Source organism: Anomalospiza imberbis, chromosome 29, assembly GCF_031753505.1.
Source record: "Anomalospiza imberbis isolate Cuckoo-Finch-1a 21T00152 chromosome 29, ASM3175350v1, whole genome shotgun sequence".
NCBI lineage: Eukaryota > Metazoa > Chordata > Aves > Passeriformes > Viduidae > Anomalospiza > Anomalospiza imberbis.
The window spans coordinates 1,052,428-1,075,632 of record NC_089709.1 but is presented as its reverse complement, the minus strand read 5'-3'; the positions used below and the strand labels follow the sequence as shown (position 1 = coordinate 1,075,632).

Sequence of the window (23,205 nt, the reverse complement as noted above, 5' to 3'; positions counted from 1 at the left end):
GGCTGTGCGGTGGGACAGAGCGCAGGCTGGGGCGCTGCTGGACCACGGGTAGCGGCCGCATCCCTCGGTCCCTGCCCAATTCCATCCCGAGACGCCGGGAGCGACAGGTGCCTGGCGTTGTGGCAGCAGGTGAGCCGAGTAAACCAGCGGCTGGGGCAGGGAGAGCCGGTTCCACACACGTCATGACGAGCTGAGGAACCCGTGGGCCACACAGCAGGTTTTTCCTGGCTTTGAAGATGTGCCCACACACCGCCTGAGCTTTCTCCTTTGCCGTCGAAGTACCGTGTGACGGCCTGGTTTTACCTCACCCACCTGCAGCCCCAAAAGATGGATTTAACCTGTTTAAAGTCGTCCTGCCCACTGGACGACTTTACCTCACCCACCTGCAGCCCCAAAAGATGGATTTAACCTGTTTAAAGTCGTCCTGCCCACTGGACGACTTTACCTCACCCACCTGCAGCCCCAAAAGATGGATTTAACCTGTTTAAAGTCATCCTGCAACTCAGGGGCCCTGTTTGGCCCCAGAGCCAGTGGGAAATGGGTGCAGGGGGTAGAGGTGTGGAGCTTCAGCTGGAACAGCAATTCTTCACCCTCTAAAACTAAATAAAATATCCCAGAAAGTCACCACCCATTTCTTGCCTAATTGCTCATCCAGCAGCAGAAAAGCCTATTTGCCAAGGGCTTTCTCAAGTGCATCCAAGGGATTTTTGCCAGGAATGCTGGACTAATCCCAAGATAAAACAATGCTTTCTCTAGCTCGGGAGAAGCAGCAGGGTTTTTTTTTTTAAACATTGTTCTTGTGTGAGGAATATTTCAGCAGCAGACTTGGCTCAGGCTGCCAGGCACAAGGCAGGACCTGTGAAAAGCAAATCTCAAGACTCACCCAGACTTGGGTGTCTATGACATCTGTGTTAAAACTCACCTGGAGACACTCAGGGAACCATGCAGGTTTTCCAGAACATCCTTCCTTGACTGTTCCAATGTTATCAAGGGCTCAAGTACCACAAGTCCAAGTTCTATCCCCAGAAACACACACCATTCTGCAGATTTCCGCCCAATTTAAACACAACCAGAAAGAAAATTCCCTTAACTCCATTTCTTCGCACAGGTGGACATACCCCGAGAAGTAATCCAATACAATAGTCTCAATTTATTTGAAATAATTCGGTTTGAAAACTTTTTAATTTAAAATTTACAGCACACATGGGGAGGAAACATGTTTTGTTACAACTAAAAGTTACCAGAAGAGTGCTGCAGGGCTGTTGTCTTTAATTTAACACTGTCATGGCTTTATTCAAAACACAGTTGCACAAAATCAGTTACTCCAAAGTTTCAGGAAAGAGTCGGAGAAGGAACCAAACCACACTATATACAGACTGCCATACAAAGAGCATTAAAATAGGACAAAACCTCTACAAAATATAAAACCCACCCTGACGTATTTGCATGAAAAGACCACCCACCAAGCAAAAAAGTTTCAAAAGTTATCTGGAGGCTCTGAATTCCTCGTTAAAAAACGCTGTTGCTGCATGCCGAGCGGAGGACACGGGACCGGGGATGGTGACACTGGGACAGATTCTTGGCTTGGTGAGGGGCTCAGGTTCCACGTGGTGGCTGACGCACGGCACCGCGGGTGTCTGGGAAGTGGGAAGTCTGGCTGTCACCCCTCGGAGCTCAGTCTGTCTGGTCTCAGGAGCTGGACTCGCTTATCCAAACAAGCCCACTACCCACATTATTTTAATCCATCAAAATAGACTCTTTTTTTTTTTTTTTTCCCATTTAAAACTAATTTTATCTGCATCAGTAACAGAGAGTTAAGTAAAACCCTGACATGGAGGTGCTCTAACGTACACACTTATAAATAACAAGTTTCAATCTAAAGACAAGAAGCAAAAGGATGGGAAAACACTTTTTCTCTCAAAGCTGAGCACCGAGTGAGTGCCTTGCCCAGAGCCTTCAGGACATGACAACCACGCACCGACCCACCCAGGACTCATCACAAACACAGGACTTGGTTGTGGCTGCAAAGGAAGTTTCACCACAGCTTTTCTAGTGTCTTTAGAGATATCCCTTAAAAAGCACAAAGCCCAAGGAGTCAGTTGTTCCCGAGTGTACCACCGCCCGCCAGACTCCGCTTCGAGGCCGGGAAGGTTCGGCCCCGCTACACAGCTACAGGAGAAACCCAGAGTTAAGGCTCTAGTTGGGGGGGGAAAAAAACCACACACACAAGGAGTGGGGCTTTGCAGAACTTCAACCCTGCGTGATCTGAACTCCACCGAAGAGCCGGAGGTCACACTGAACCAGTGTGTGAAATTCCTACGGAACATCCACAGGGAACCAATGAGGGACCGACTCGCTTAAGCCCAGGAATCTCCCTCCTCCCACCTGCAGGCTCTCCCCAGTTTCTGGCAGCTATTGCCAAGCCAGGACAGATACAAAAATAAGTCTCTGGAATAAAGCTGTGTGTGATATTTGGTTCAGGACCTACGTGAGACAATGTCAGTCAGTGTGATACCACGACTACACTGTGTGAAACCCAGATCACGCCTGAAGGAGGAATGCCAGAAGTCAAAAATTTGTTTCCAACGGGAAAAGATGATACATTGGGGCAGATTAGGCATTACAAAGGCTGCTAGATAAAAAGCTTCTCTGCACGTCCCCCATGCTCGCTCCTGACGCGTCTCTGCAGCCAAAATATTGTAAACCACCAAATATTCCCAACTGTTACACACAAACGGAGCATTTTACAGCCAGATTAAAACAGTTTAAGAGGTGACGTGCAGAGAAGGGCCAACTTGGGTTCATTCTTCCCTTCAACAGTTCTAGAAAAGCTGGGGGGGGGTGGAAAACAACACGCTTGGAAGAGTTACCCGTTCACTTCTGCATCAGAAATGCATATTTCATCTATTTTATACATTTTATAGCCATGAGTGGTGCAGAATTCCCAGAATGACAATGCAAGAGCTAAGTGAGTGAAAGTTTAACAAAGATTTCTTGCAAAAAGGTTTAAAACTACACATTAATTGCTTCGTTAATACCTGCAGTGACAACGGACTTGGGAGAAAATTTATGGATTGCAACCCTTAAAGGATCACAGCTCTTTCAGTTTGCCAAAATACACCCTTGAAGGAATCTAGTGAATACTCCAAACACTGAACATTGGAGCAAGCAGGAAAACAAAAACATCTTCTGAAACCCACTGAGGCTTTACCCTGGAATACCCAAAATAGAGAGGAGCCTTCAAAAAAAAAAAAAAAATCACAGAAGTCACCTTTTCAAAAACTGAACACGGGTGTCATCTGGTCGGGGGTTTCCAGTTGAATCCATGGAAAACTTGGCCTAGAGTCAACTGATTTAAGAGAGTGGGGAATTCGCTGTAGAGCACTTTTCAGTTCAGCTTTTTAAGCTTAAAAACTTTAAAATCCTGAATGAAAACTCCCAATATTAAACCCATGGGACGTGGGGTTGGATTCAGGGCTAACAATGACCAACACAGCAAGACTGTACGAAATCAAAGAGCTCCAAAGAAAAGTCTGGTGGGGGGAATTTGCCAATGGCTTCAGTGATTATAGGGCTGAAAATTGTTCTCTACAGAAGGTTCCCTATGGGCTATCAGAGCTTATCTGGAATGATAAAAGGGGCAGGAATAGTAAAACCACACTTCTGCTATAAAAAGTTAACATAGGATTTCTGTCAGGACACCTATGGTACATGGACATACAGAGCTGCATAATCACTATTGCGTCTTCCGTAACTGGAGAGTCTGGTCCTGCAAATTAATCCTCCTCTTCCTCGCCTTCGTCCTCGGGCTCTCGTTTCCTCTTCTCCCCTCGGACACCCTCTGCTAAGGAGAGAGGGATGCACACAGCCCATTATGCTCTGCCCACACAGCACTTACAGCCAGGGGAGGGGAACGGGGAGAGTGCGTGCGGTGCAGATGTGTTCCTGACAGAAATCCCGGCACCACCAGCACAGGATCCTGCACGAGATCCCCGAGTTTTCTGTGGCAAAGGGCCGGATTTGGGTGGTGTGCTGTGCGCTCTGCTGGCGGGAGCACGCAGTGCAATGCTGCCCCAGCCACTCCATTAATTCCCCAGCAGCCATGCCCTGGCCAGCAGCCCATCCCGACTCCAGGGCTGCATTTGTACAAAGTGAAGAATTCACACTGCTCCTTCAGAAAGAACTGGTTTTTTGCAAGTGGAAAATCCTGCTCCCAAACCTGCTCCACTGAGCCCAGCATGTGGAGGAGATGGGAGCTCAGCTGGGAAGAAATTCTGGGATTTGTCTTTACAAAGATGTGGAATTTTTTATGAAAAAACTTATTTAAAAATATTCCAGTAAGCCACTTCTTGCAAACAGAACTTTGTCCCTGTAGCAGAATTGCTTTTGGAGAAGCTGGATAAAGGGAAAGCTCCAGCTGCTCCTGGCTGCCAGGCTTTGCCAGCGGAGACTCTGGTGCACTTGAGGAATATTTTCAATATATGTAAATAACCAGATGCACAGCAGAGCCCCACTCCTCTCCACACTGAAGAACAATTTCCAACTGTGCAGCAGACAGTGTCTTCCCTTTCAGAAATCTGTTCATTCTTCCTCACTTTTACTTTAATTTTGTTTTTGTGTTAGTGTGCATGTCCCGAACCCACAAAGAATTATAGAGAATTGATTGCTTCAGTCACAGCTTCAATACTTGAGCACTTACCTTCTTCCTCCTCATCACCTCCTTCAACGTAGTCATCATCATCCTCTTCATCCTGTACAAAAATGGGGAGACATGCTTACAATTGCTGTTTATTGAAGTCTTGCTTCCACAATGATCCCAAGCAGAAATCCAGGAATTCCCTGCACTTTCCCCACCAGGGCATCAATCAGCCCTAGAGGCTCATTTCTTTGCTTTTCCCCACTGTTCACTTCTTTAAGCCAGCTCAAAGTTATTGCGAAATTAACTGTGAGAGAGATGCCAGCAGCTCTAGATTTTCTTTGAGCCCACAGTCAGTAAGGGCCTGGAGGAAAAGGTGCATAACTCTTCCCAAGTTACTGTGAAAACAAGTTGTGTTGGTTTTTTTTTTTTTTTTTTGTCTTGTTCTAAAGCTGATAGATGAGGAATGTAAACGAATTAATAATCAGCTCCAGATAATTCAACAAGCCCAAATCTGGTTTTTCTATCCCCCTGCTTGGTGGAATTTTGTACACAGGGGAATGCGACGAGTCAAAATGGGGAAAAAAGCCTCTGATACTGGCCCTTGGAACACTGGAATTAAACCCACTCCACATTAACTCCCCGACAGGAAGCAAACTGTTATCAGAAGACTGGCTGGCCAAAGGGGCCTTCAATCCCAAATGGGGGTGCTGCTTTGGGGCACAAACCCCACACCAGGCACATTCTCCTGGTGTCAGAGGGGAGGACCTGAGCAAGACCCAGGGCTTTACTGCTGTCCCGTAATTTGTGTGACCAGTTTCTAGCTACAAGAACTCTACTCATCACCTTCTGAAAGGTGGCTGTTTTCTGTACTCTGAGAACTGTACCAGAACTGTTTTCTGTAACCACAGAACCCCACAGGAGCTTCTCTTTGCTTCCTGCATTTGGCAGCATTTACAAACTTTACCTGAATTTCTTCTTTCATCAGGTATGAAAGACCAACTTCCTCCTCCTCTTCACCTTCCCCCAAATCTGAAGCTCCATCATCTTCATCATCTTCCTCTTCATATTCTCCTGGAGGCCCAGCTTCATTCTCATCATCATCATCATCTTCATCCCCTTCTGCAGTGAAGGACACAAATATAAGACCAGAAGTTCAGTTCCATTCACTCCTCTCTGAGTATATCAGGCTGGGCTGGCCCTAATAGTTTTTTTTTTTTTCCCTGAAGGATTTGGGGATTTTTTTTTCTTAAATCCAGGCAACACATGGGAAACGACCATGATTGTAACCAAGTTAAATTTTGTCATTTTTTTTCTCTAAGAAACACTCCCAAGTGTTTTTCCATCACAAGCTTCAGAAAAAACTCTTGATGTCTGAAGCAGCTAAAAATACAAACTCCTGCCATCCCTAACAGCCCCCCTTAAGGACTGCAACCAAGCTGGGACCAAAAGGAACTAGGTGTGCTTTTGGAACTAAAATTTGTATTATACTGAAGCAGGGGCCTGAAACCATTACGAAACCCTGTAAGATTGTTATTTTTTATTCAAAACAGTGCTCATGTCCCCTTGCTCTGTATCACTCCGTGGCACAAAGGGCTTTACTGCTGGCAACAAGAATATTTGTGTCTTTAGTCCAATTCCCTTAAGCCCAGGCGGCTCCTGCAGCACTGGAATCTTGTTTTTGCTCTCCATCAGTGCATTAATACCAAACACACTCTGGACTCTGCTCTTCAGGAGTACGAGCAGCATTGTGTGCTCAGGAAGACCCCACACTACATGGAGACCTTTACCCCAGCATCCCATTCCTGCCCCCAGTTTGTTTCAGGAAGTTACCATCATCGTCATCTTCTGAGTCTGGTGCCTCGTTGTCCTCCTGATCAAACCCATCCAGGTATGTGATCTGCTGGAGCAGCTCAAAGATGCTGTCCCTGTAGTCCTCAAGGTTTGTAATCTCACAGTTGAACAGGTCAAGACTCTTCAAATTCTTCAGATTTTGCTGAAAATAAATGAAAAGGTTTGTTTTTTCCCCATGGTGCTCCCAGATACAGCAGGCTCACAACCCAAGAATAACAGAATTTAGTTTATCCTCATCCCTCATGTCTAGTCAGAATTTTCTCCCTCAAAGTTCAGTCCAAGTTGCTGGCAGCAGCCAAATCCCCACGGAAGGCACTCGTGTGGAATAACTCCCATGCAGCTCCCAAACCTTGGAGGTTGAGTTATGCTTGCAGAGCCCAGCTCTGGACAGAAACCCCAATCACGCAGAAAAATGGGTGAATGGATCACCACAGGCAGCTCCCTCCTCTGCTTCGCTGTCCCACTGCTGGCTGTATCACACCCGTGTCTGAGTCACCTCACAGTTTAATGAAAACTCATCAGACAAACACACCTTAACGAACAAGCACAGGGGATTCAGCACGACACACCTTGGCCACTTTTTCTTCAAAGACAAAACAAGCCCAGCCATCTCTGATTTGGGACATCCCGTTCCTGACACGTTTCCCAGCAGTGGGGTTCCACATGCTGTCCTATAACCATGGCACCTGTGAGTCTATCAAACTGGGCCAACCACGAGGCTGATGAACATTTGTACAAATCCATTGCAAAAATATTAAGGGTTCTTGCCAAAAAATAGTACTTATTACGCCTCCCCAGAGCCCCTCCCACTTCATACTTACAAGAGCTTCCACAGTGCCAAGATCTTTGATTTTGTTGCCACTTAGATTGAGATATGTGAGATTAGGACATCTCTCTGCAAGGACCTCCAGGCCTCCAGAAATGACGTTGTCACTCAACTCCAGCTATTTTACAGAAAAAAAAAATGAATTAACAAACAGATTTTCAGCCTTAGATTCAGCTGCATCATTGTTAATTGTTCTCCCCTTAGGAATGTAATCGCTTTTGAAGACTCACCCAAGGTAACATGCTTTAGCTGTCAAAAAGTTCCTTTAAGTTGAGAATTATAAACTGCTCCTTAGAGCAGTTTATAGAGGGTTTGGGCACCTCAGTTTTAAATTACCAGGACTGGAGTTCACTGCCAGCAATGAGTGACCCAAGAACCTCCTACCAAGGCACCCTGCTCAGCTGGACCTTCACAATGTCCAAGCAGTTACTGCCCCAAGAGTCGCTGACCACACCCATAATGCACTGGAAACACCCGAAACAATTTCAGTTCTTAAAAACACATTTCAGAGGCCCACGAAGCACCTTCAGCACCACACGAGTGCTGAAAGATGCCACCACAGCTTGCCACCCCTGACTCTGCCATCCCAAAGCGCTGGCAGCCAGGAGATACCCACCTTTCGGAGCTTACTCAACGTGGGGAGTTTGGCCAGTGACGTCAGCTCAACGTTGGCCATGCTGAGAAACTGCAGCTCCTTAAATGAGTCATTGAGCCCTTCGATCTCCCCGTTGCTGGACCGGCAGTTATCGAGCACCAACTCTGTCACCTGCAAACAGGCCAGCGAGGCACGTGTGGGTGTCACAGCAGTGACCTCCCACACTCACCTGAAAGCCACCCCAGGGACTGGGCAGTGGGTGCAGGTTTGGGGCTTCATTTAAAATCAGACCACATTTCTGCCCTGAAATCACCAACACCTAATTTAAAATCACCCACCTAATTTTAAAATTATGCAGCAGTTTCCCATCCTCTAAAGCACGTGTTAAACTCTGCAAAAACTGCCACCTGATCCCAAAACTCCATCGACAGAATACACTGGTACAGCTCCCCACAGAAGCACTGTAGCCAACCAACTGCTGGCTTCCCCTCCTTTAACTGCGCATAACCAAACTCATAAAACCAGTTTCTCTCTGGACCTAAAACAATCTGACTCCAGATTATTTTCCTAGAGAGTCCTAGAGGTTAATGGACCCCAAATAAATAAGTTCCTTGTGCCCAAGCCACTCAATAATCAATACAGGTCGCATACTTGGAGAAGCAGCAACAAGAAGCAGCCAATTAATTTTAAATTATTTCATCTAGAGTGGAACATCCACTTGGCAAAGGACAGGCACAAGGTGACTCTTCTTTTCCCCGCACACCAACAAAATTTTGGGAGTGTTGCAGACCCCTAGCACCACGAGGCCAGCTTCCCACTATCACTTTATTTTTTTTTTCATTAAAAGACGCCCATTATACCATGCAGACACCAAATTTTAGGGCAAGCTGCTGGGAAGAGAGGGAGGTTCCCAGCTTCATCCCCAGCAGCTGCAGCGCGATGAGGCCTCGCCGGGTACCTTCCACCCGCAAACACGGGCGCGTTATACCAACAGCTTGGGGCAGTTTTTTCCCCCCCCAAAAAAAAAAAAAAAACCCAGGTGCGCCAGGTCAGGGAAAGCGAAAGTCTCAGGACTTTACTCTCGGGGCGAACCGGGCGCCGGTTTTTCTCCGGTGGCGAAGTGGGGAGCGATGCTCCGGAGCCCCGCGTGGGGCCCGGGAGGCGGCGGCGGCGGCAGCGCGGGGCCCCGCCGCGCCGCACGTGCGCTCCCGCCGTGCCAGGGGCTCGGGGCTTTTTTTTTTATCTTTTTTTTTTTCGGCTCTTTCCTAAGAAATGGAAAGTTGGAAGCGTGGGGTGGGGAAGCGGGGGAGGACGGGAGGGCTGTGGGGACCCCACGGCACGCCCGGCGGGGCGGCGGGCGCGGGAAACAACGTTAATTATACTAATTATAAAGGCGCCGGGATGAGCGACGGGCCGCGGCCGGGGCCGCCGCCGTGACCTGTTTACTGCGGCCGGGGGAAGCGGCGGATTAACGTCGGGGGAAGCCGAGGCCGCCGCGCCCCCCGGGAACTTCGGGGCACCCCGAGAGAGGAGGCGGAGGGGGAATGAGGGGGGCCCGCGGGTCCCGGGGCCGCGCCGGAAGCGCCGCCCGCGCCCCGCCGGGCCCTGCGCCACGGCTGACCCAGATTCGGCAGCGGTGCCGCCGGGCCTGCGCGGCCCGAGGCGGCAGCGACGGCCCCACGGGGCGGGGGGAGCGCGCCCCACCGGCCCCGCCGCCCCTCACCTTCTCGGGGGCCCGGTTCCGCAACTCCAGGTTGATGCGCTTCTTCATCTCCATTGCCCCCCCCCTCCCGCGGTTCCGCACTGGCGAGGGAGGGTGGCCGAGAGCGGCCGCGAGGGTCGCTGCGGCTGCGGCGGGCGCCGGGAGCGCACCGGGAGTGGGTCGGGGGTCGCCGGGGCCGCCCCGGCCGCGCCGCTCCGCAGCAGCTCCGGCACCGTCAATGGCCGCCCGCACACTGCGCCTCCATGACACGGCGCATGGCGCCCCCCCCCGGCCACGCCCCGCCCCGGGGCGGGGCTTCCCCGCTCCGCGCCGTCATTGGCGCGGGGGGCACCGCGCCATTGGCCGAGCGCGCTGCCCGTCAGGACGCGAGGGGGCGGGGTTTGCGCTGGCGCGCGGGGGCCGGCGGGTGCGCGCGCCCAGAGCAGGCGGGGCGGGGCCGGGGGCGGGGCCGGCCATGAGGGGGCGGGGCCGGGCCGGGGTCGCGGCTCTCAGGGGTCGCAGCTGTGAGGGGGGCGCGGCTCCGGGGCCGGCGGGGGCCGGGGGTCGCGGCTCTGGGATGCGCCGCGGCCGGGGGTTGCGGCTCTGAGGGGGCCGCGGCTCCGGGGCCGGCGGGGGCCGGGGGTCGCAGCTGTGAGGGGGCCGCGGGTCTGAGGGAACCGCGGTTCTGAGGGAGCTGCGCCGGGCCGGGGGTCGCGGCTCTGGGATGGGCAGGGGTCGGGGGTCGCGGCTCTGAGGGGATCGAGGCTCTGAGGGTTGGCGGCTCTGAGGGGCCGCGGCTCTAGGATGGGCGAGGGTCGGGGGTCGCGGCTTTGAGGGGTCGCGCCGGCGGGGGCCGAGGGTCATGGCTCTGGGATGGGCAGGGTTCGGGGGGTCGCGGCTCTGAGGGGGTCGCGGCTCTAGGATGGGCGAGGGTCGGGGGTCGCGGCTTTGAGGGGTCGCGGCTCCGGGGCCGGCGGGGGCCGAGGGTCACGGCTCTGGGATGGGCAGGGGTCGGGGGTCGCGGCTCTGGGATGCGCCGGGGCCGGCGGTTGCGGCTCTGAGGGGGTCGCGGCTCCGGGGCCGGCGGGGGCCGGGGGTCGCGGCTCTGGGATGGGCAGGGTCTGGGGGTCGCGGCTCTGGGATGGGCAGGGGCCCGGGGTCGCGGCTCTGGGATGGGCAGGGGTCGGGGGTCGCGGCTCTGGGATGGGCCGGGGCCGGGGGTCGCGGCTCTGAGGGGGTCGCGGCTCTGAGGGGGTCGCGGCTCTGGGATGGGCCGGGGCCGGGGGTCGCAGCTATGTGGCAGCCGGGGGTCGCGGCTCTGAGGGGGTCGCGGCTCTGGGATGGGCCGGGTCGGGGGTCGCGGCTCCGTGGCAGCCGGGGGTCGCGGCCGCCGCGGGGCCGGGCCGTGCGCCGGTGCTCCCCCGCGGGGGCCGTGTCCCGCCGCGCGGCCTCGGGAGGGGTCTGCCCGCGGGGCCGCCCCCTGCCCCGGAGCTCCGAGTGCCGCGGGGCCGCCGGCATGGTTCGCAGCCCCGGTCCTGTGTGGACAGGACCCTGCGGGGTTTGGCGCATCCCCTCACTCCCGCGGGGGTCACACACCCGGCGTCACGAGTGGGGGTCTGGGGGCGCACGGCGCTCTCACTCGCCATAGGGTACAACAGCTTTTGCGAATTTGTGTTATTCTTGGTTAATTTGCTTGACGGCAGCACTGCCAATGCATCGGGGAGGGGAGGCAGGTGTACACATCTGGGGAATAGCCCAGTTCCTAAAATCTGAGCCACTCGACGGGGGGATATATGAGGCTCATATTCCACTCCGTGTGGATACGTGGGATTTGTATCCCCCTCGGGTTGCATATATGGGATTTATAACCCCCTTGGGGTGGATAGATGGGATTTATATTCCCCTCTAGTTGGATATATGTAATTTAGATCTCCCCAGGTGGATAGATGGGATTTATATCCCTATGGAAATTATTTTCCTATTTAAAATTAATAATTAATGAGTGTTGCTCTATTGAAGCTTTTATCCTGGAAAATTATCCTTGAAAAGAGCCTGCGAGTCACTGATATCCCTCATGCCCAGGCAGGACAATTCTGGGACAAGCAGTTCTAAATATTTACATCTTGACTCTTTTAACTTTGGAGACACAAATAACCGGAGACTTTTTGGCAACTTGTTGACAGAATTAAAAAAAAAAAAAAAAACAAAACAAAACAAAAAAAGCAAAACCCAACATGAGAATCTTGGGTTTGTTCTAGCTTTGTGTAAACTCCATGGAGAAAATATTTCCGGGATTGTTTGATAGGGAGCTGCTGGAGAACACCAGAGACCTGGAGAGCCTTCTGCTTGCTTCCTGCCGGGAGGTAACTGGGAAAGGTTCTCACAACTGCAGGGAAAGTCCTCCTTGTGTTAAAGCTGCTTTTCCCAGGGGTTTGCCAGGAGGGCTGGGCGGCTGCTCACGGAGAAGTGGCCATGGAGCCACCACCACCCTCCGAGTGGGGGGAAAAGGGTAAATCTGGGAAAGGAACTTGTGAAAGAGCCGGGAGGATGGTGTCATTTTGGGTCTGAAGAGGTTTGGGTGAATATCTGGGAGCAGAGAAGGCAAGTCCAGCTGTCACACATGTGGTGTGTTTGTGTCAGGACGTTGCTGTCCCAAAACACTGCTGGAAGGTGGGGATTTGGTTTGAGGATTTGCTCTGGAAGGGAGTGCTTCAATTTATAGTTAGGCTAGGTTACAACGACCTGGATTATTTTCTGTGTCTGCATTAGAGGGATGATTTTTAGAAATAAACTCATAACCTTCATCCACATCTTTTATTTCCCTTTAATTGCTTTTTACTCCACTCCAGGGCTGGAAATCTCACTGCTGTGTGATCCTGAATAATTTTCCGGGACGTTCTTGGCTTTTCTCAATCCACCTTTATGGCAGCACAGAGCCAGGAGGTGGCACTGCCAGGCAGCGCATCCAGTCTCGCTCCTCCCGCCGCTTCTGAACCCGTTTCGAGCTTTTTACCTTCCACAGGAAACAAAAGTTTTCTTCTTTCCAAGGCTGGGGGTCTGGATAACCTGGGAGTGGTGGGCTGGCCCCGGGGCTGCTCCGCGGGTGCAGAGGAGGTGCGTGGGACGGCTCGTACCTGCTCTGGCGGCTCTGGGAGGTGTCTGAGGGCTCTGGGCACTGTGACCACCGTGAATCTCCTGTTGGCTTGACTCAGCATCCCTTGGCTTGACTCAACATCTTTTGTCCTTTACCTGGCTACACCTGGGCCGGTTTTCCATCTCTCCTTCTTGCTAACTCTCCCAAGGAGAAGCAACATAAGGCACCGAGTGTGGGATTGCAATTTTTTCCCCCAAAAAGGAATTTAACTCTGATTTCCTGACCAAAACCACCCATTTCTGCAGACAGTTTGCTCTCCATCAGGGGGTTGGGGTGGTGGGAGGTTTTCTGATGCAGCTTCTCATCACACACAGGTATTGTGTGTGTTTCTGGAAAATAAACACTGTGAAGAGCAGTTCTGGAAGAAACAAAGTTGGAAGCTCCTGGCTGGGTTTAGAGGCTCGAGAAGATCTTTCTGATGGGACAAGCACTGCATGCTTTGTTTGCATTTGTTATTCCAATTCTGGATTATTTACCATGAGACACCATGCACCAGGTGTTGGGGATTTTATTGGCAGAGGTTCTTATTTACAGCGGAATCCAAGGAAACAGGAAAGGACTGAAGGGCTGCTGAGCTCTCCGTGCTCACGCCGCCGGGGCGGCACCGGCCCTCCACCAAAACCTCCAGACAAAACATCTCAGCACTTCTGGAACAGAGACAACACCTCATGGAGAGGATGTCGTCATCAACACCTGACAATGTCCTGGTCGCCATCCCAGCCACCGTGTCTGGAACGAGGGAAAAAAGGTGAGCAGGGTGTGGCAGGATGGAGGTTGGCCACCTCCTGGGATGCTGGAGAGCTCCAGCTGTGGGAAAAGGTTGGCCAGGTGGGATGGAGCTTTGGAGGAACCTGGGCAGGAAGGTGGAACCAGCTGGTCTGTGAGGTTCATCCCAACCCAAACCATTCCAGGGTTTTATGGAACAGGGTGTTTGGGTGGAGGAGCAGCGGGAGGTGCCTCGGTGTTCACACCCCATGAAGGTCCCACTGAATGCCAACAGGTCATTGGGAAAACGTCCTGGAAAGCCTCTCCAGGCCATCAGTGGTGGTCAGAGCTGCTGGTGAGTTCCCTGATGTCGCAGCTGGATGGGCTGTTATCTGCCTGGAAGGGCTTGTTATCTTTCCATTGTTTTGGAAAGTTGCTGCTTCAGAAAAAATTGGATTTCCCTGGGTTAAAGGACACACTTTGAGTGAGTGTTGAAATCCCAGAGTACCTTTGGAGGAGGAGTCTGGGCATCATAGCAGGAGACCCAGGAAGCTGAGGAGGATGATGAGGGTGAGGTGGCCCTGCAGGGACGATCCCAATGACTCCTGGAAATCCTGGTGAGCCAAGGAAAATAAATCAGCCAGAAAGTCCTATGTTTTATTGTGCTAAAAGCCTGTGGCAGAGCTCCCGAGCTGACAGGCACCCACCTGACTGTCCTTAGCATCCCTGGAATCCCCTGGAGCATTTGTATCTGGTAATCCTGAAACCTTGGTGGTGGCATTCTCTTCTGAAAACAACTTCTCCCAATCCACATATCCAATGGTGCTTGTCTGGATGTGGAGAAAAAGAAATAACCTAGTATGTCCCAGCACAGGACTAACTCCTGTGCAGAGGGATCCCTCCTTGGGATGGCTTTGATGGTATTTAATTGAGAAAACAAGGAATTTCTCACTGTTTCTGTGCAAACTGGAGAAATAAATCCCAACTCAAACCATTCCATGATTGCTGTTCATGGACGCTCTACTCAAACTCACTTGACTTGTTCTGTGGTCTTAAAATAGGCAGGTTTAATCCATTTATTTTTCCTGGTGGCAGAGATTTGGGTGAGGAAAACCTGTTTTTTAGGGGAATACCAAGAGAAACCCAACTCACCTCGTATGAATCAAACTCGTACACGTACGTGGCGGGGGTTGCCGTGATGTTGTCGTAGTAATAATCTTCTGTGGAAGAATAGTAATTGCCTGGAATGGAAAGAGCTCCAGGTGAGGTGGCACTATGGGGATTGGGTTGAGGTCACCCAGCTTTTCCCCCTGAGCAGCCAACGTAACTCAAATTAATCTGGACAGCAATCCCTCCCCAGCCCTGGTTATCCCAACTCGCTCCGGTGGCTTGTGGAAAATGGTAAAAATGCTTTAAAAAAAAAAGGCATTTCTCACTTAAATGAGCCATGTAGTCGTATAAATCCTGTGCGATCTCCTCCATGTCATCTTCCAGCTCCGCCTTCCCTGAAAGCAAAGGAACAACGCACGGATCACCATGAGGAGCCTCGGGTCAAGCCGTGGGCGCCGGGGCATGGGAAGTTTCATTGATTTATTGGTGCTTTGGGCAAAACCCCTTTCCTGTGGGACTGATGGATTTACAACCTGACCCATCATTAGATCCCAACTAAAAGCGTGGGAGGTCAGAGCAGAGCTGGGGTTTTCCTCCGTTTTTGGGTGTGGGCGTGGCAGAAGTGAGAGATGCAGTGGTGGGGATGGAGCCTCTGGCTGTGCTCCTGCACCCCAGACCCAGAGCCGGGCTGGATCTGCCCTGGGATGAGCCTCTCATCCAGGATCCAGCTGCTCCAATGCCTTTGGCTGCCAAGGGCTCACAAGGGACCCTCATGTTTCCTTAGGGCTGAGCCGCTATAAATAAATTCTGACCCATGTGACATTGTCGCAGTTGGAGCGAGTGGCTCATTCCCTATTCCAAACATAAGGTTCTGTGTGTTTTCTTGGGGTTTGGGAGGATTTTTTAAAGCAAATTAATTGTGAATATTAATGTTCTAATACTCACAGATTCGTACACCAAGATACTCATGAGAATGGAAGATATGGAATAGTAAGATGTTTTTCTAGTTTGATACTCATTTATGGTCACAAATAAGATAATTGTAATATTGTCATTATAAGTGACACCAGGAATAGCTGGAATGATGCTGTCAGTCATGCTGTAGCTCCAGGTCCCTCTCCAAACCCTCCCACTTTTTCCTCTCATATCCCTGACTTTCTCAGCACTGGCAAAGCCTGGCGGGGAAGCCCAAGTCCCAGAATTCTCATTAGGGAATTCTCTGAAAACAATGACTAAGGCTGAAGATTCCAGGGTGGATCGGGGCTCTGCAGGAGGGACACAGCGCAGCCTCACCCGTCACGGTGTCGAACACCTCGACCTGTCCCACTCCCACCCCGAGCTTTTGGGGAAATTTGGACTGAAATTGGGACCTGCCCCCCATCCCCGCTCCGTCCCACGCTCATCCTTTGGCAATGCTCAGGCAGCGTTGAGCTCTGGGGCACCTTATCCCATGCACGGAGCTTTCCCAGAAAGTCACTCCAAGCTGGCTCTTGTTTACATGGAGCCACTAAGAATAACAGTGCAACCTTCTCCTGAAAAGAGCTTCCAGCTGGGAACCCCCTCGCCTGATGTTTCATGTTTGAATTTGTTCCTTCGGTGAAGAGAAAGGGGAAGAGAGAGGGAGGCTCCTGGGCATGGCAGAGCTGCAGTTTCCAGTTCCCCTCAGCCGGTGCTGCTCTGTATCTCACCTTCCCAGAGATGGGAGAATATCGTGCTCATCCTTAAGCAGCTCCAGATCGCGGTTTTCCTCCCTCAATACCCTGATTCCACTCTTCCCCATCTCAAACGGCCCACGTAACTCTCAGGAAATCCTGCTGGGGTTTTTTCTCTGTGTCTCCTAATAGCTCCCAGCTGGAGTTTGCAAATGATTTGAACACAATGCGGGAAACGTTCACCATCCCACTGTTCTCTAAGCACAGGCTTCATGGAACTTTCAGTCATTTACATCATGTATTCCCGGTGGTTTTTTTTCCCTGCAGCCCCCTTTCTCCAAAAAAATCCCCCCAAGATCTTTCAGCCTCCAGCCCCCCCCTCGCAACTGCCCCGCGGCATCCCAGGAGTGCGGGAACAATCAGAGCAGCGAGCTAAAATCAAATTGCCTTTCGAAAACCCTGGCAAACCCGGGGAATGTATTTACCCGGCAAGGACTGAAGGACCAGGAGCACGGCGATGCAGAAGTTCATCGTCCTCCGCTGGGTGTCGGCTGCCGGAGCGGCGCCGCTCCTTCTCCGCGGGACCTTGCCGAGCCGTCCCCGCGAAAGCAGGAAATGACTCGGGGGGGTTGAGCCGAGCAACCTCCTCGGTAGCGTGGGAGGGAGCCCGGGCTGTGCCCGGGACTGGAGCAGCGCCGGGCTGAGCGTGTCCCGTGCGGTGTCCGCGCCGCCGCTCCGGCGGTGGAAGTTTCCCGTTGCAGAGGCGTTTCGGACGGCTGAATTGCAAATCTCGGGAAGTTTTCCCCCGGGAGGGTTAGTGCCGCTGGATGAGTTCTCATATGGAGGAAGGATGGTTTTGATTATGTTCTAAAGGAGCAAAGCAGAGCTATAAATAGCAAATTCTTCAGGGAGAGAAGGCAGAGATGCTGACTGGGAGCCAGAGTCCATCCCGACTTCCCGTAAAATCTTGGGGGATTTTTTTGTCCTGGCTTCATTTCCCCTTCCCGTGCCTCAGTTTCTTCATCGGGAGGAAGAAACACGAGTGGCCATGGATTTATTTTGTTTTATAGTGGGTAAAAACACCCTGGGGAGAAGGCGCTTGCGGAGCTCCTGCGAGGAGCCGGCGGGATCCAGGTGGGAATGGGTGCAGACCAGAGGAGGAAGGAGAAGGGGAAGCGAAGGAGACAGAGGTGAATCACGTGCTGTAAAATCAATATTTTGGTGACTCTTGAAGATGAAGGCTAGAAAACCAGCAAAGAGCAAGATGAGTCTTGCAGAGTACAGGTGGAGCTCTCTTCTGGGATGCAGGGCCATGGAATCATGGAAGGGGTTGGGAGTGGCCTCAAAGCTCCTCTCCCCTCTTGTTGATTTTAAACCAAAGATTTCTGTAGATTTTAATGATTCCAATCAATTGTGAGCCTAATTTCCCCAAAGCAGACTATTTTTTCCTACCAAGAGTGGACCCAACTGAAGAATTTTTCCAGTGCATCCCCAAGCTGGTTCCCAGCCTCGCTGGGGTTCCCTGTGTTTTGCAGAAGGAGCTTCCCCCATCTGTAGGGAGATGTTTGGCAAAGGGTTAAGTGCCCAGGAATGCCGAGCAGGAAGTGAATCTCTTCAAATCCTCCTCTCCGCAAGACCCTCCTCTCCCTCCTCCACAAGAATAACATCGAAACTCAAAAATCCCAACCCAAGCAGAAATCTGAACTTGTTGTGAAGAATCCCAGCAGGGCTGGGGCCAGCGGCTCAGCTGGGAGGCACTGGGGGAGCAGGGAAGGGTTAAAATATCCTGGGATTAAAGGAATGGGGAGGAAAAGGGGCGAGGAAGATCCCTGAGGATGGTTATCAGATGAGTGGGTGGGGTTGAATGGACAAACCCTTGATGTGGGAGTCAGAATTCAGTGGGATTTGCTGGCTCAGGGCTGGGAATGACTCCAGAACTGGCTGTGATGGTGTAAGACTTGCAAAAATTGGGAAAACTTGGAGGATCCATTAAGGGAAAGGGACCTGGATAAAACAAAATGTGCTGTAAGGTGCTAAAGGGGGAAACAGCTGCTCTTCCCTAGCTGTGACCAGCTGGAACTCCCCAGCAGCATCCTGCATCCCAGGTGCAGACCTGGAATTGTGTTTCTGGATGGAAAAGGAAACCGTTCTATTTTCCTTCTGGGTTTTTTTTTTTTTTTTTTTTTTTTTTTTTGCCTCTTTTCTTACTGATTCTTCACATCTGGCATCATGGAGCAAACCCATCGCAGCCACAAGAAAGGAAGCAAGGGCTTTTCCATCTCCCATCCCAAAACCTTACTTCCTATTCCCCAAATCCCTATTTTGCTTTATATTTCTACTTTTATGTCTTCATTTTTTAATTATTAAAAGATTTGTTTGGGTTTTTTTTTTTTTTTTGCCAAAATTCAACAGTAAAATCTGCCACAACAACAGAGCAGCGAGGGAGGGACGCTTTTCCTGAGGGAAAACTCAGCACCTGAACCAAAACAGAGGGGAAAAGGAAGGAAAAGGAGAGAAAAAGAAGAAGGAAGGAGGAGGCTCCTGGTTCTTGCTGTGCTGAGGGGGCTGCATCCCAGGGATGCTCTGGGCATCCAGAGCCTGGTGCTGTGTCGGGGGGAAGTCCAAGGAGGAAGGTGCAGCTGAAGTCAGCAGTGCTCAGATGTGCTTTGTCATTTCCCAGCTTTAATAGGCGGAAGTGAAATAAGGAGGGAAATTAATCCAAGGCAGCCGGCAACTCCGATTCTTCCCTGAACAATGCCTCGTGCCCAGGAGATGGCATTCGCAGGATTCCTGCGGAAGAGGCTGGAGGGGACATTGTTTGGAGTTTTCCTTGCAGGAGACATGAAGATGGATGAAAAATCTTCATGGCACCGGTGCCCAGCACTCCCTGTGGCACTATCAGTCCAGAGGGAGGTGGAATCTGGAGGGAGGGGCTTTGGAGCCGTCCAGGCTGTTCTTGCCGGCTAATGGAATTTTTTAGTCTAAAAAAAGTTTTCCTGCTCTTCCCAACTCCTCTGTAAATAGCAGCAGCGTGGGGGTGGGGACAGAATCAGAACGGGAGATGCGAGGGGCTTGGAATAGAGAAGAAATGCCGGTTTAAAGAGTAATTCCGGGAGGGAAGGGAAGGGAAGGGAAGGGAAGGGAAGGGAAGGGAAGGGAAGGGAAGGGAAGAGAAGAGAAGAGAAGAGAAGAGAAGAGAAGAGAAGAGAAGAGAAGAGAAGAGAAGAGAAGAGAAGAGAAGAGAAGAGCCTGGGGACAGGTGACCCCGCAGACAGGTGGTGCCGGGCACAGGCCGTGTCAGGGTGACACCACAGACAGGTGATCCCGCAGACAGGTGACCCTGCGGACAGGCCGTGTCAGGGTGACCCCGCGCACCGCTGACCCCGCGCCCAGCCCGTCTCAGGGTGTCCCCGCGCACCGGTGTCCCCGCGCACCGGTGACCCCGCGCCCAGCCCGTCTCAGGATGACCCCGCGCCCAGCCCGTCTCAGGGTATCCCCGCACACCGGGCACCCCGCGCCCAGCCCGTCTCGGGTGTCCCCGCGCACCGGTGTCCCCGCAGACCGGTGACCCCGCGCCCAGCCCGTCTCGGGTGTCCCCGCACACCGGTGACCCCGCACACCGGTGACCCCGCGCACCGGTGACCCCGCGCCCAGCCCGTCTCAGGGTGACCCCGCGCACCGGTGTCCCCGCACACCGGGCACCCCGCGCCCAGCCCGTCTCAGGGTGTCCCCGCGCACCGGTGACCCCGCACACCGGTGTCCCCGCGCCCAGCCCGTCTCGGGTGTCCCCGCGCACCGGTGACCCCGCGCCCAGCCCGTCTCAGGTGTCCCCGCACACCGGTGACCCCGCAGACCGATGACCCCGCGCCCAGCCCGTCTCGGGTGTCCCCGCACACCGGTGACCCCGCGCACCGGTGACCCCGCGCCCAGCCCGTTTCAGGGTGACCCCGCAGACCGGTGACCCCGCGCCCAGCCCGTCTCGGGTGTCCCCGCACACCGGTGACCCCGCGCCCAGCCCGTCTCGGGTGTCCCCGCGCACCGGTGACCCCGCGCACCGGTGTCCCCGCGCCCAGCCCGTCTCGGGTGTCCCCGCACACCGGTGACCCCGCGCCCAGCCCGTCTCGGGTGTCCCCGCACACCGGGCACCCCGCGCCCAGCCCGTCTCGGGTGTCCCCGCACACCGGTGTCCCCGCGCCCAGCCCGTCTCGGGTGACCCCGCGCACCGGTGTCCCCGCACACCGGGCACCCCGCGCCCAGCCCGTCTCGGGTGTCCCCGCACACCGGTGTCCCCGCGCCCAGCCCGTCTCGGGTGTCCCCGCGCACCGGTGTCCCCGCACACCGGGCACCCTGCGCCCAGCCCGTCTCGGGTGTCCCCGCACACCGGTGTCCCCGCGCCCAGCCCGTCTCGGGTGTCCCCGCTGCGTCCCCCCGTCCCGGGACTGGTCCTACCCCCCCCGGCAGGTCCTCCGGGCCGGCAGGGGGTGCTGGCCGCGGCCGCCATGGGCGCCGCCGTGCTCCTGGGCTGCGCCGCGATCGCGCTGGGGCCCGCGGCCGCGCTCGTGCTGCTGACGGTGGCGGCGGAGCCGCTGCTCGTCGTCGTGCTGCTGGCGGGGTGAGCGGGGCCGGCCCGGCGGGGGCCGGGAGGCCGTTGCGGGGGTCCGAGAGCCCCTCGGGGGTGCTCTGAGGGGCCTGTGGCGGCTCTGGGGGACACCGGGGCGGCTGAGGGAGCTGCCGGCGGCGTGAGGAGCCCTGAGGCGAGGGGGAACTGGGAGCAGCGCTGCGGCCGCCGCGGGTCCCGGCCCGGCGGTACCGAGCGGCTCTGCCCGGTGCCGGTGCCCGCGGCGCCAGCCGGGTGTCCCGTTTGTCCCCAGGGCGTTTTTCTGGCTGCTGTCGCTGCTCGCGGCCTCGCTGCTCTGGGCCGTGTCGGTGCGGCTCAGCGGGCGGGAGGACGCGGCGCTGCTGCCGCTCGGGGCCGCCGCCGCCGTGCTGCTGCAGGAGCTCTGCAGGTTCGCCTGCTTCAAAATGCTCAAGTAAGAGCCCGCCCGGGGAGCTGTGCCGGCGGCTGGGGTGTCCCAGGGCTTGGGGGGGCTCTGCGTCCCGAGGAACCCCACAAAGTCTCTTCCTTGTTGAACGGCGGGAGCGAGCGGAGCCGTCTCCTCTCAGCGCGGCTCTCCCTTCCCCTCTCCCGCGGGATGGGGCTCACGCTCTCTCTCTGGCGGGGCAGGAAGGCGGATGAAGGGCTGGCGAGCCTCAGCAAGGATGGGCGGTCCCCGCTCTCCCTGCGGCAGATGGCTTACGGTGAGCAGACCCCGGGGTGCTGCCTTCTACTCTCCTGCCCTTCCCTGAGCCCACCGAGCCCGGGGCTGTGGCGGCTCCCCTGACCCCGGCTCCCCCACAGTGGCTGGGCTCTCCTTTGGCATCATCAGTGGCGTCTTCTCCATCACCAACATCCTGGCAGACTCCGCGGGGCCGGGCACCGTCGGCATCCACGGGGACTCCCCGTACTACTTCATCACCTCTGGTGAGGCCGAGGCCGTGGCATGGAGGAGGAGGAGGAGGAGGAGGAGGAAGGCTCTGGCTCTGAGGCTCCGTGTGTCTCCCCACAGCCTTCCTCACCATGGCCCTGGTGCTGCTCCACACCTTTTGGGGCATCATCTTCTTCGACGCCTGCGAGCGGCGCCGCGCCGGGGGCCTGGGGCTGGTGGTGGGCAGCCACCTGCTCACCTCAGGGCTGGTGAGTCCTGGGGGGCTGGAACCCCCACCCGCGCCCCCTCACTCCCTGCCTAGGGCCACAGGGCGAGTTACACCCCCGGGCACACCCAGCCTCTTGGGGTGCCCGGGCTGGAGGAGGTCAGTGAAGGATGTGGGGGCGTACAGCTCAGCAGGGGTTTGAGCCGGGTTTCCACAGGGCTGGGCACTCCTTTCGCTGCCCTTGGAGGGCTCAGGGAGGTGTGACCCGCCTCTCTGTGTCCCCAGACCTTCCTGAACCCGTGGTACGAGGCCAGCCTGGGCCCCATCTTCATCCTCACGCTCTGCACCGGCCTCTGGGCCTTCAGCACCGCTGGTGGCTCCTTCCGCAACGTCCTCAAGTGCCTCTCCTGTACGGGGGGTGCGGTGTCACTTTCGGGGGTTGGGGGGGGGGTCAGAGCTGCTGGGTTGGGGATGGATGAGTCTTGTTGAATGGGGGCCACATTCTGGGGGCTTCCACAAAGCCCCAAACCACCCCCACCTTCATAAGCGCCCCTTTTCCCCCAGGTAAGCAGGAGCCTGAGGGCCAGGCCATGCTCTACTCGGCGCTGCAGGTGCCTCCTGAGGGGTGAGGGAGCCGTGGCCCCACAGCTGGCCACTCCTGCCAAAGCCTTCACCCCTCCTGCTCCGGGGGAATTTGTGGCTGCCCAGTTCCTGGGGGCCTTTGGGGTCTGACTGGTGCTCCTGGGGACTTTGGGGTCCAACCACCACCCCCTTCCCTTTGTTCTCAGATTCTGTTGACAGCTTTCCCTCAGCTTGAGGCTCTGGGGAAGGCCAGGGTGGGCCAGATGCCCTGGGGGAAGTCCAGGCCTGTGGAAGTCAGGGCAGGACCCCCTCATTTCCTTGTGTTTGTCGCCCTGGGGTGGGGGGGTCCCTACCCCTGGTGCTGGGGGTGATGCTCTGGGGGTGGGGGTCACTGGGATTGGGATGCTCTGCCCTTCTGACCCCTGTTAGCTCCCAGGAGGGTTGGAGGTGCAGCGGGGAGTAAATTTTTTTTTTTTTTTTGATTAAGAGTAAAACCGTTTTACAAAAGCACGGGACTCTGTGGCTGCTGGGGACAAGAGGAGGAGGGAGAGGGGTCACTCCCCCCATTGTGCCCTGCTCCAGCCCTGGGGGGCACCCGGGACATCCTGGTTTCTCGGGGGTGACGGGATCCAGCCCCAGAGCCCCTCAAGGCGCCCGTTCCCACCCCACAGAGAGCCACCGGGAGGGGGAAAGGGCTT

At 54.8% G+C, this 23,205-nt stretch overlaps 2 protein-coding genes across 5 annotated transcripts; one reads left to right on the top strand and one right to left on the bottom strand.

The window, feature by feature from the left end:
• Positions 1–1,130: 1,130 nt before the first annotated feature.
• ANP32E (acidic nuclear phosphoprotein 32 family member E) lies at positions 1,131–9,919 on the bottom strand. 3 transcript variants are annotated; one of them, XM_068174999.1, is made up of 7 exons: positions 9,635–9,919; positions 7,933–8,082; positions 7,312–7,434; positions 6,470–6,632; positions 5,604–5,758; positions 4,700–4,751; positions 1,131–3,844 (listed from the first exon to the last, which is right to left on the bottom strand). In XM_068174999.1, the coding sequence occupies exons 1-7, from the start codon at positions 9,686–9,688 to the stop codon at positions 3,777–3,779; spliced, it is 765 nt and encodes a 254-aa protein (XP_068031100.1). In that variant the 5' UTR covers positions 9,689–9,919; the 3' UTR covers positions 1,131–3,776. The 3 variants fall into 3 exon arrangements, with proteins under 3 accessions (XP_068031100.1, XP_068031101.1, XP_068031103.1); XM_068175000.1 differs by having other exon boundaries at positions 1,131–3,841; XM_068175002.1 differs by lacking the exons at positions 1,131–3,844; positions 4,700–4,751 and adding an exon at positions 5,494–5,510 and having other exon boundaries at positions 5,546–5,758.
• A 10,801-nt stretch (positions 9,920–20,720) lies between these two features.
• On the top strand, positions 20,721–23,017 carry APH1A (aph-1 homolog A, gamma-secretase subunit). Of its 2 annotated transcripts, XM_068174996.1 has the most exons (7): positions 20,721–20,846; positions 21,106–21,264; positions 21,459–21,532; positions 21,633–21,755; positions 21,841–21,968; positions 22,211–22,334; positions 22,490–23,017. In XM_068174996.1, exons 1-7 carry the CDS (start codon positions 20,734–20,736, stop codon positions 22,552–22,554), a joined length of 786 nt encoding a protein of 261 aa, XP_068031097.1. In that variant the 5' UTR covers positions 20,721–20,733; the 3' UTR covers positions 22,555–23,017. The 2 variants fall into 2 exon arrangements, with proteins under 2 accessions (XP_068031097.1, XP_068031098.1); XM_068174997.1 differs by lacking the exon at positions 21,106–21,264 and having other exon boundaries at positions 20,728–20,846.
• Positions 23,018–23,205: the final 188 nt, after the last annotated feature.

What these genes read in the sequence shown, in the direction of transcription:
- ANP32E (XM_068174999.1), bottom strand. Translation starts at nt 9,688, where the DNA reads ATGGAGATGAAGAAGCGCATCAACCTGGAGTTGCGGAACCGGGCCCCC. An exon ending in CGTTGAGTAAGCTCCGAAAG is followed by an intron (nt 7,435 to 7,932) that starts GTGGGTATCTCC and finishes TCTGTAAAATAG; the next exon opens with CTGGAGTTGAGTGACAACGT. An exon ending in TGATGAAAGAAGAAATTCAG is followed by an intron (nt 4,752 to 5,603) that starts GTAAAGTTTGTA and finishes ATTTTTGTACAG; the next exon opens with GATGAAGAGGATGATGATGA.
- APH1A (XM_068174996.1), top strand. Translation starts at nt 20,734, where the DNA reads ATGGGCGCCGCCGTGCTCCTGGGCTGCGCCGCGATCGCGCTGGGGCCC. An exon ending in GCCTGCTTCAAAATGCTCAA is followed by an intron (nt 21,265 to 21,458) that starts GTAAGAGCCCGC and finishes CTGGCGGGGCAG; the next exon opens with GAAGGCGGATGAAGGGCTGG. An exon ending in GTACTACTTCATCACCTCTG is followed by an intron (nt 21,756 to 21,840) that starts GTGAGGCCGAGG and finishes GTCTCCCCACAG; the next exon opens with CCTTCCTCACCATGGCCCTG.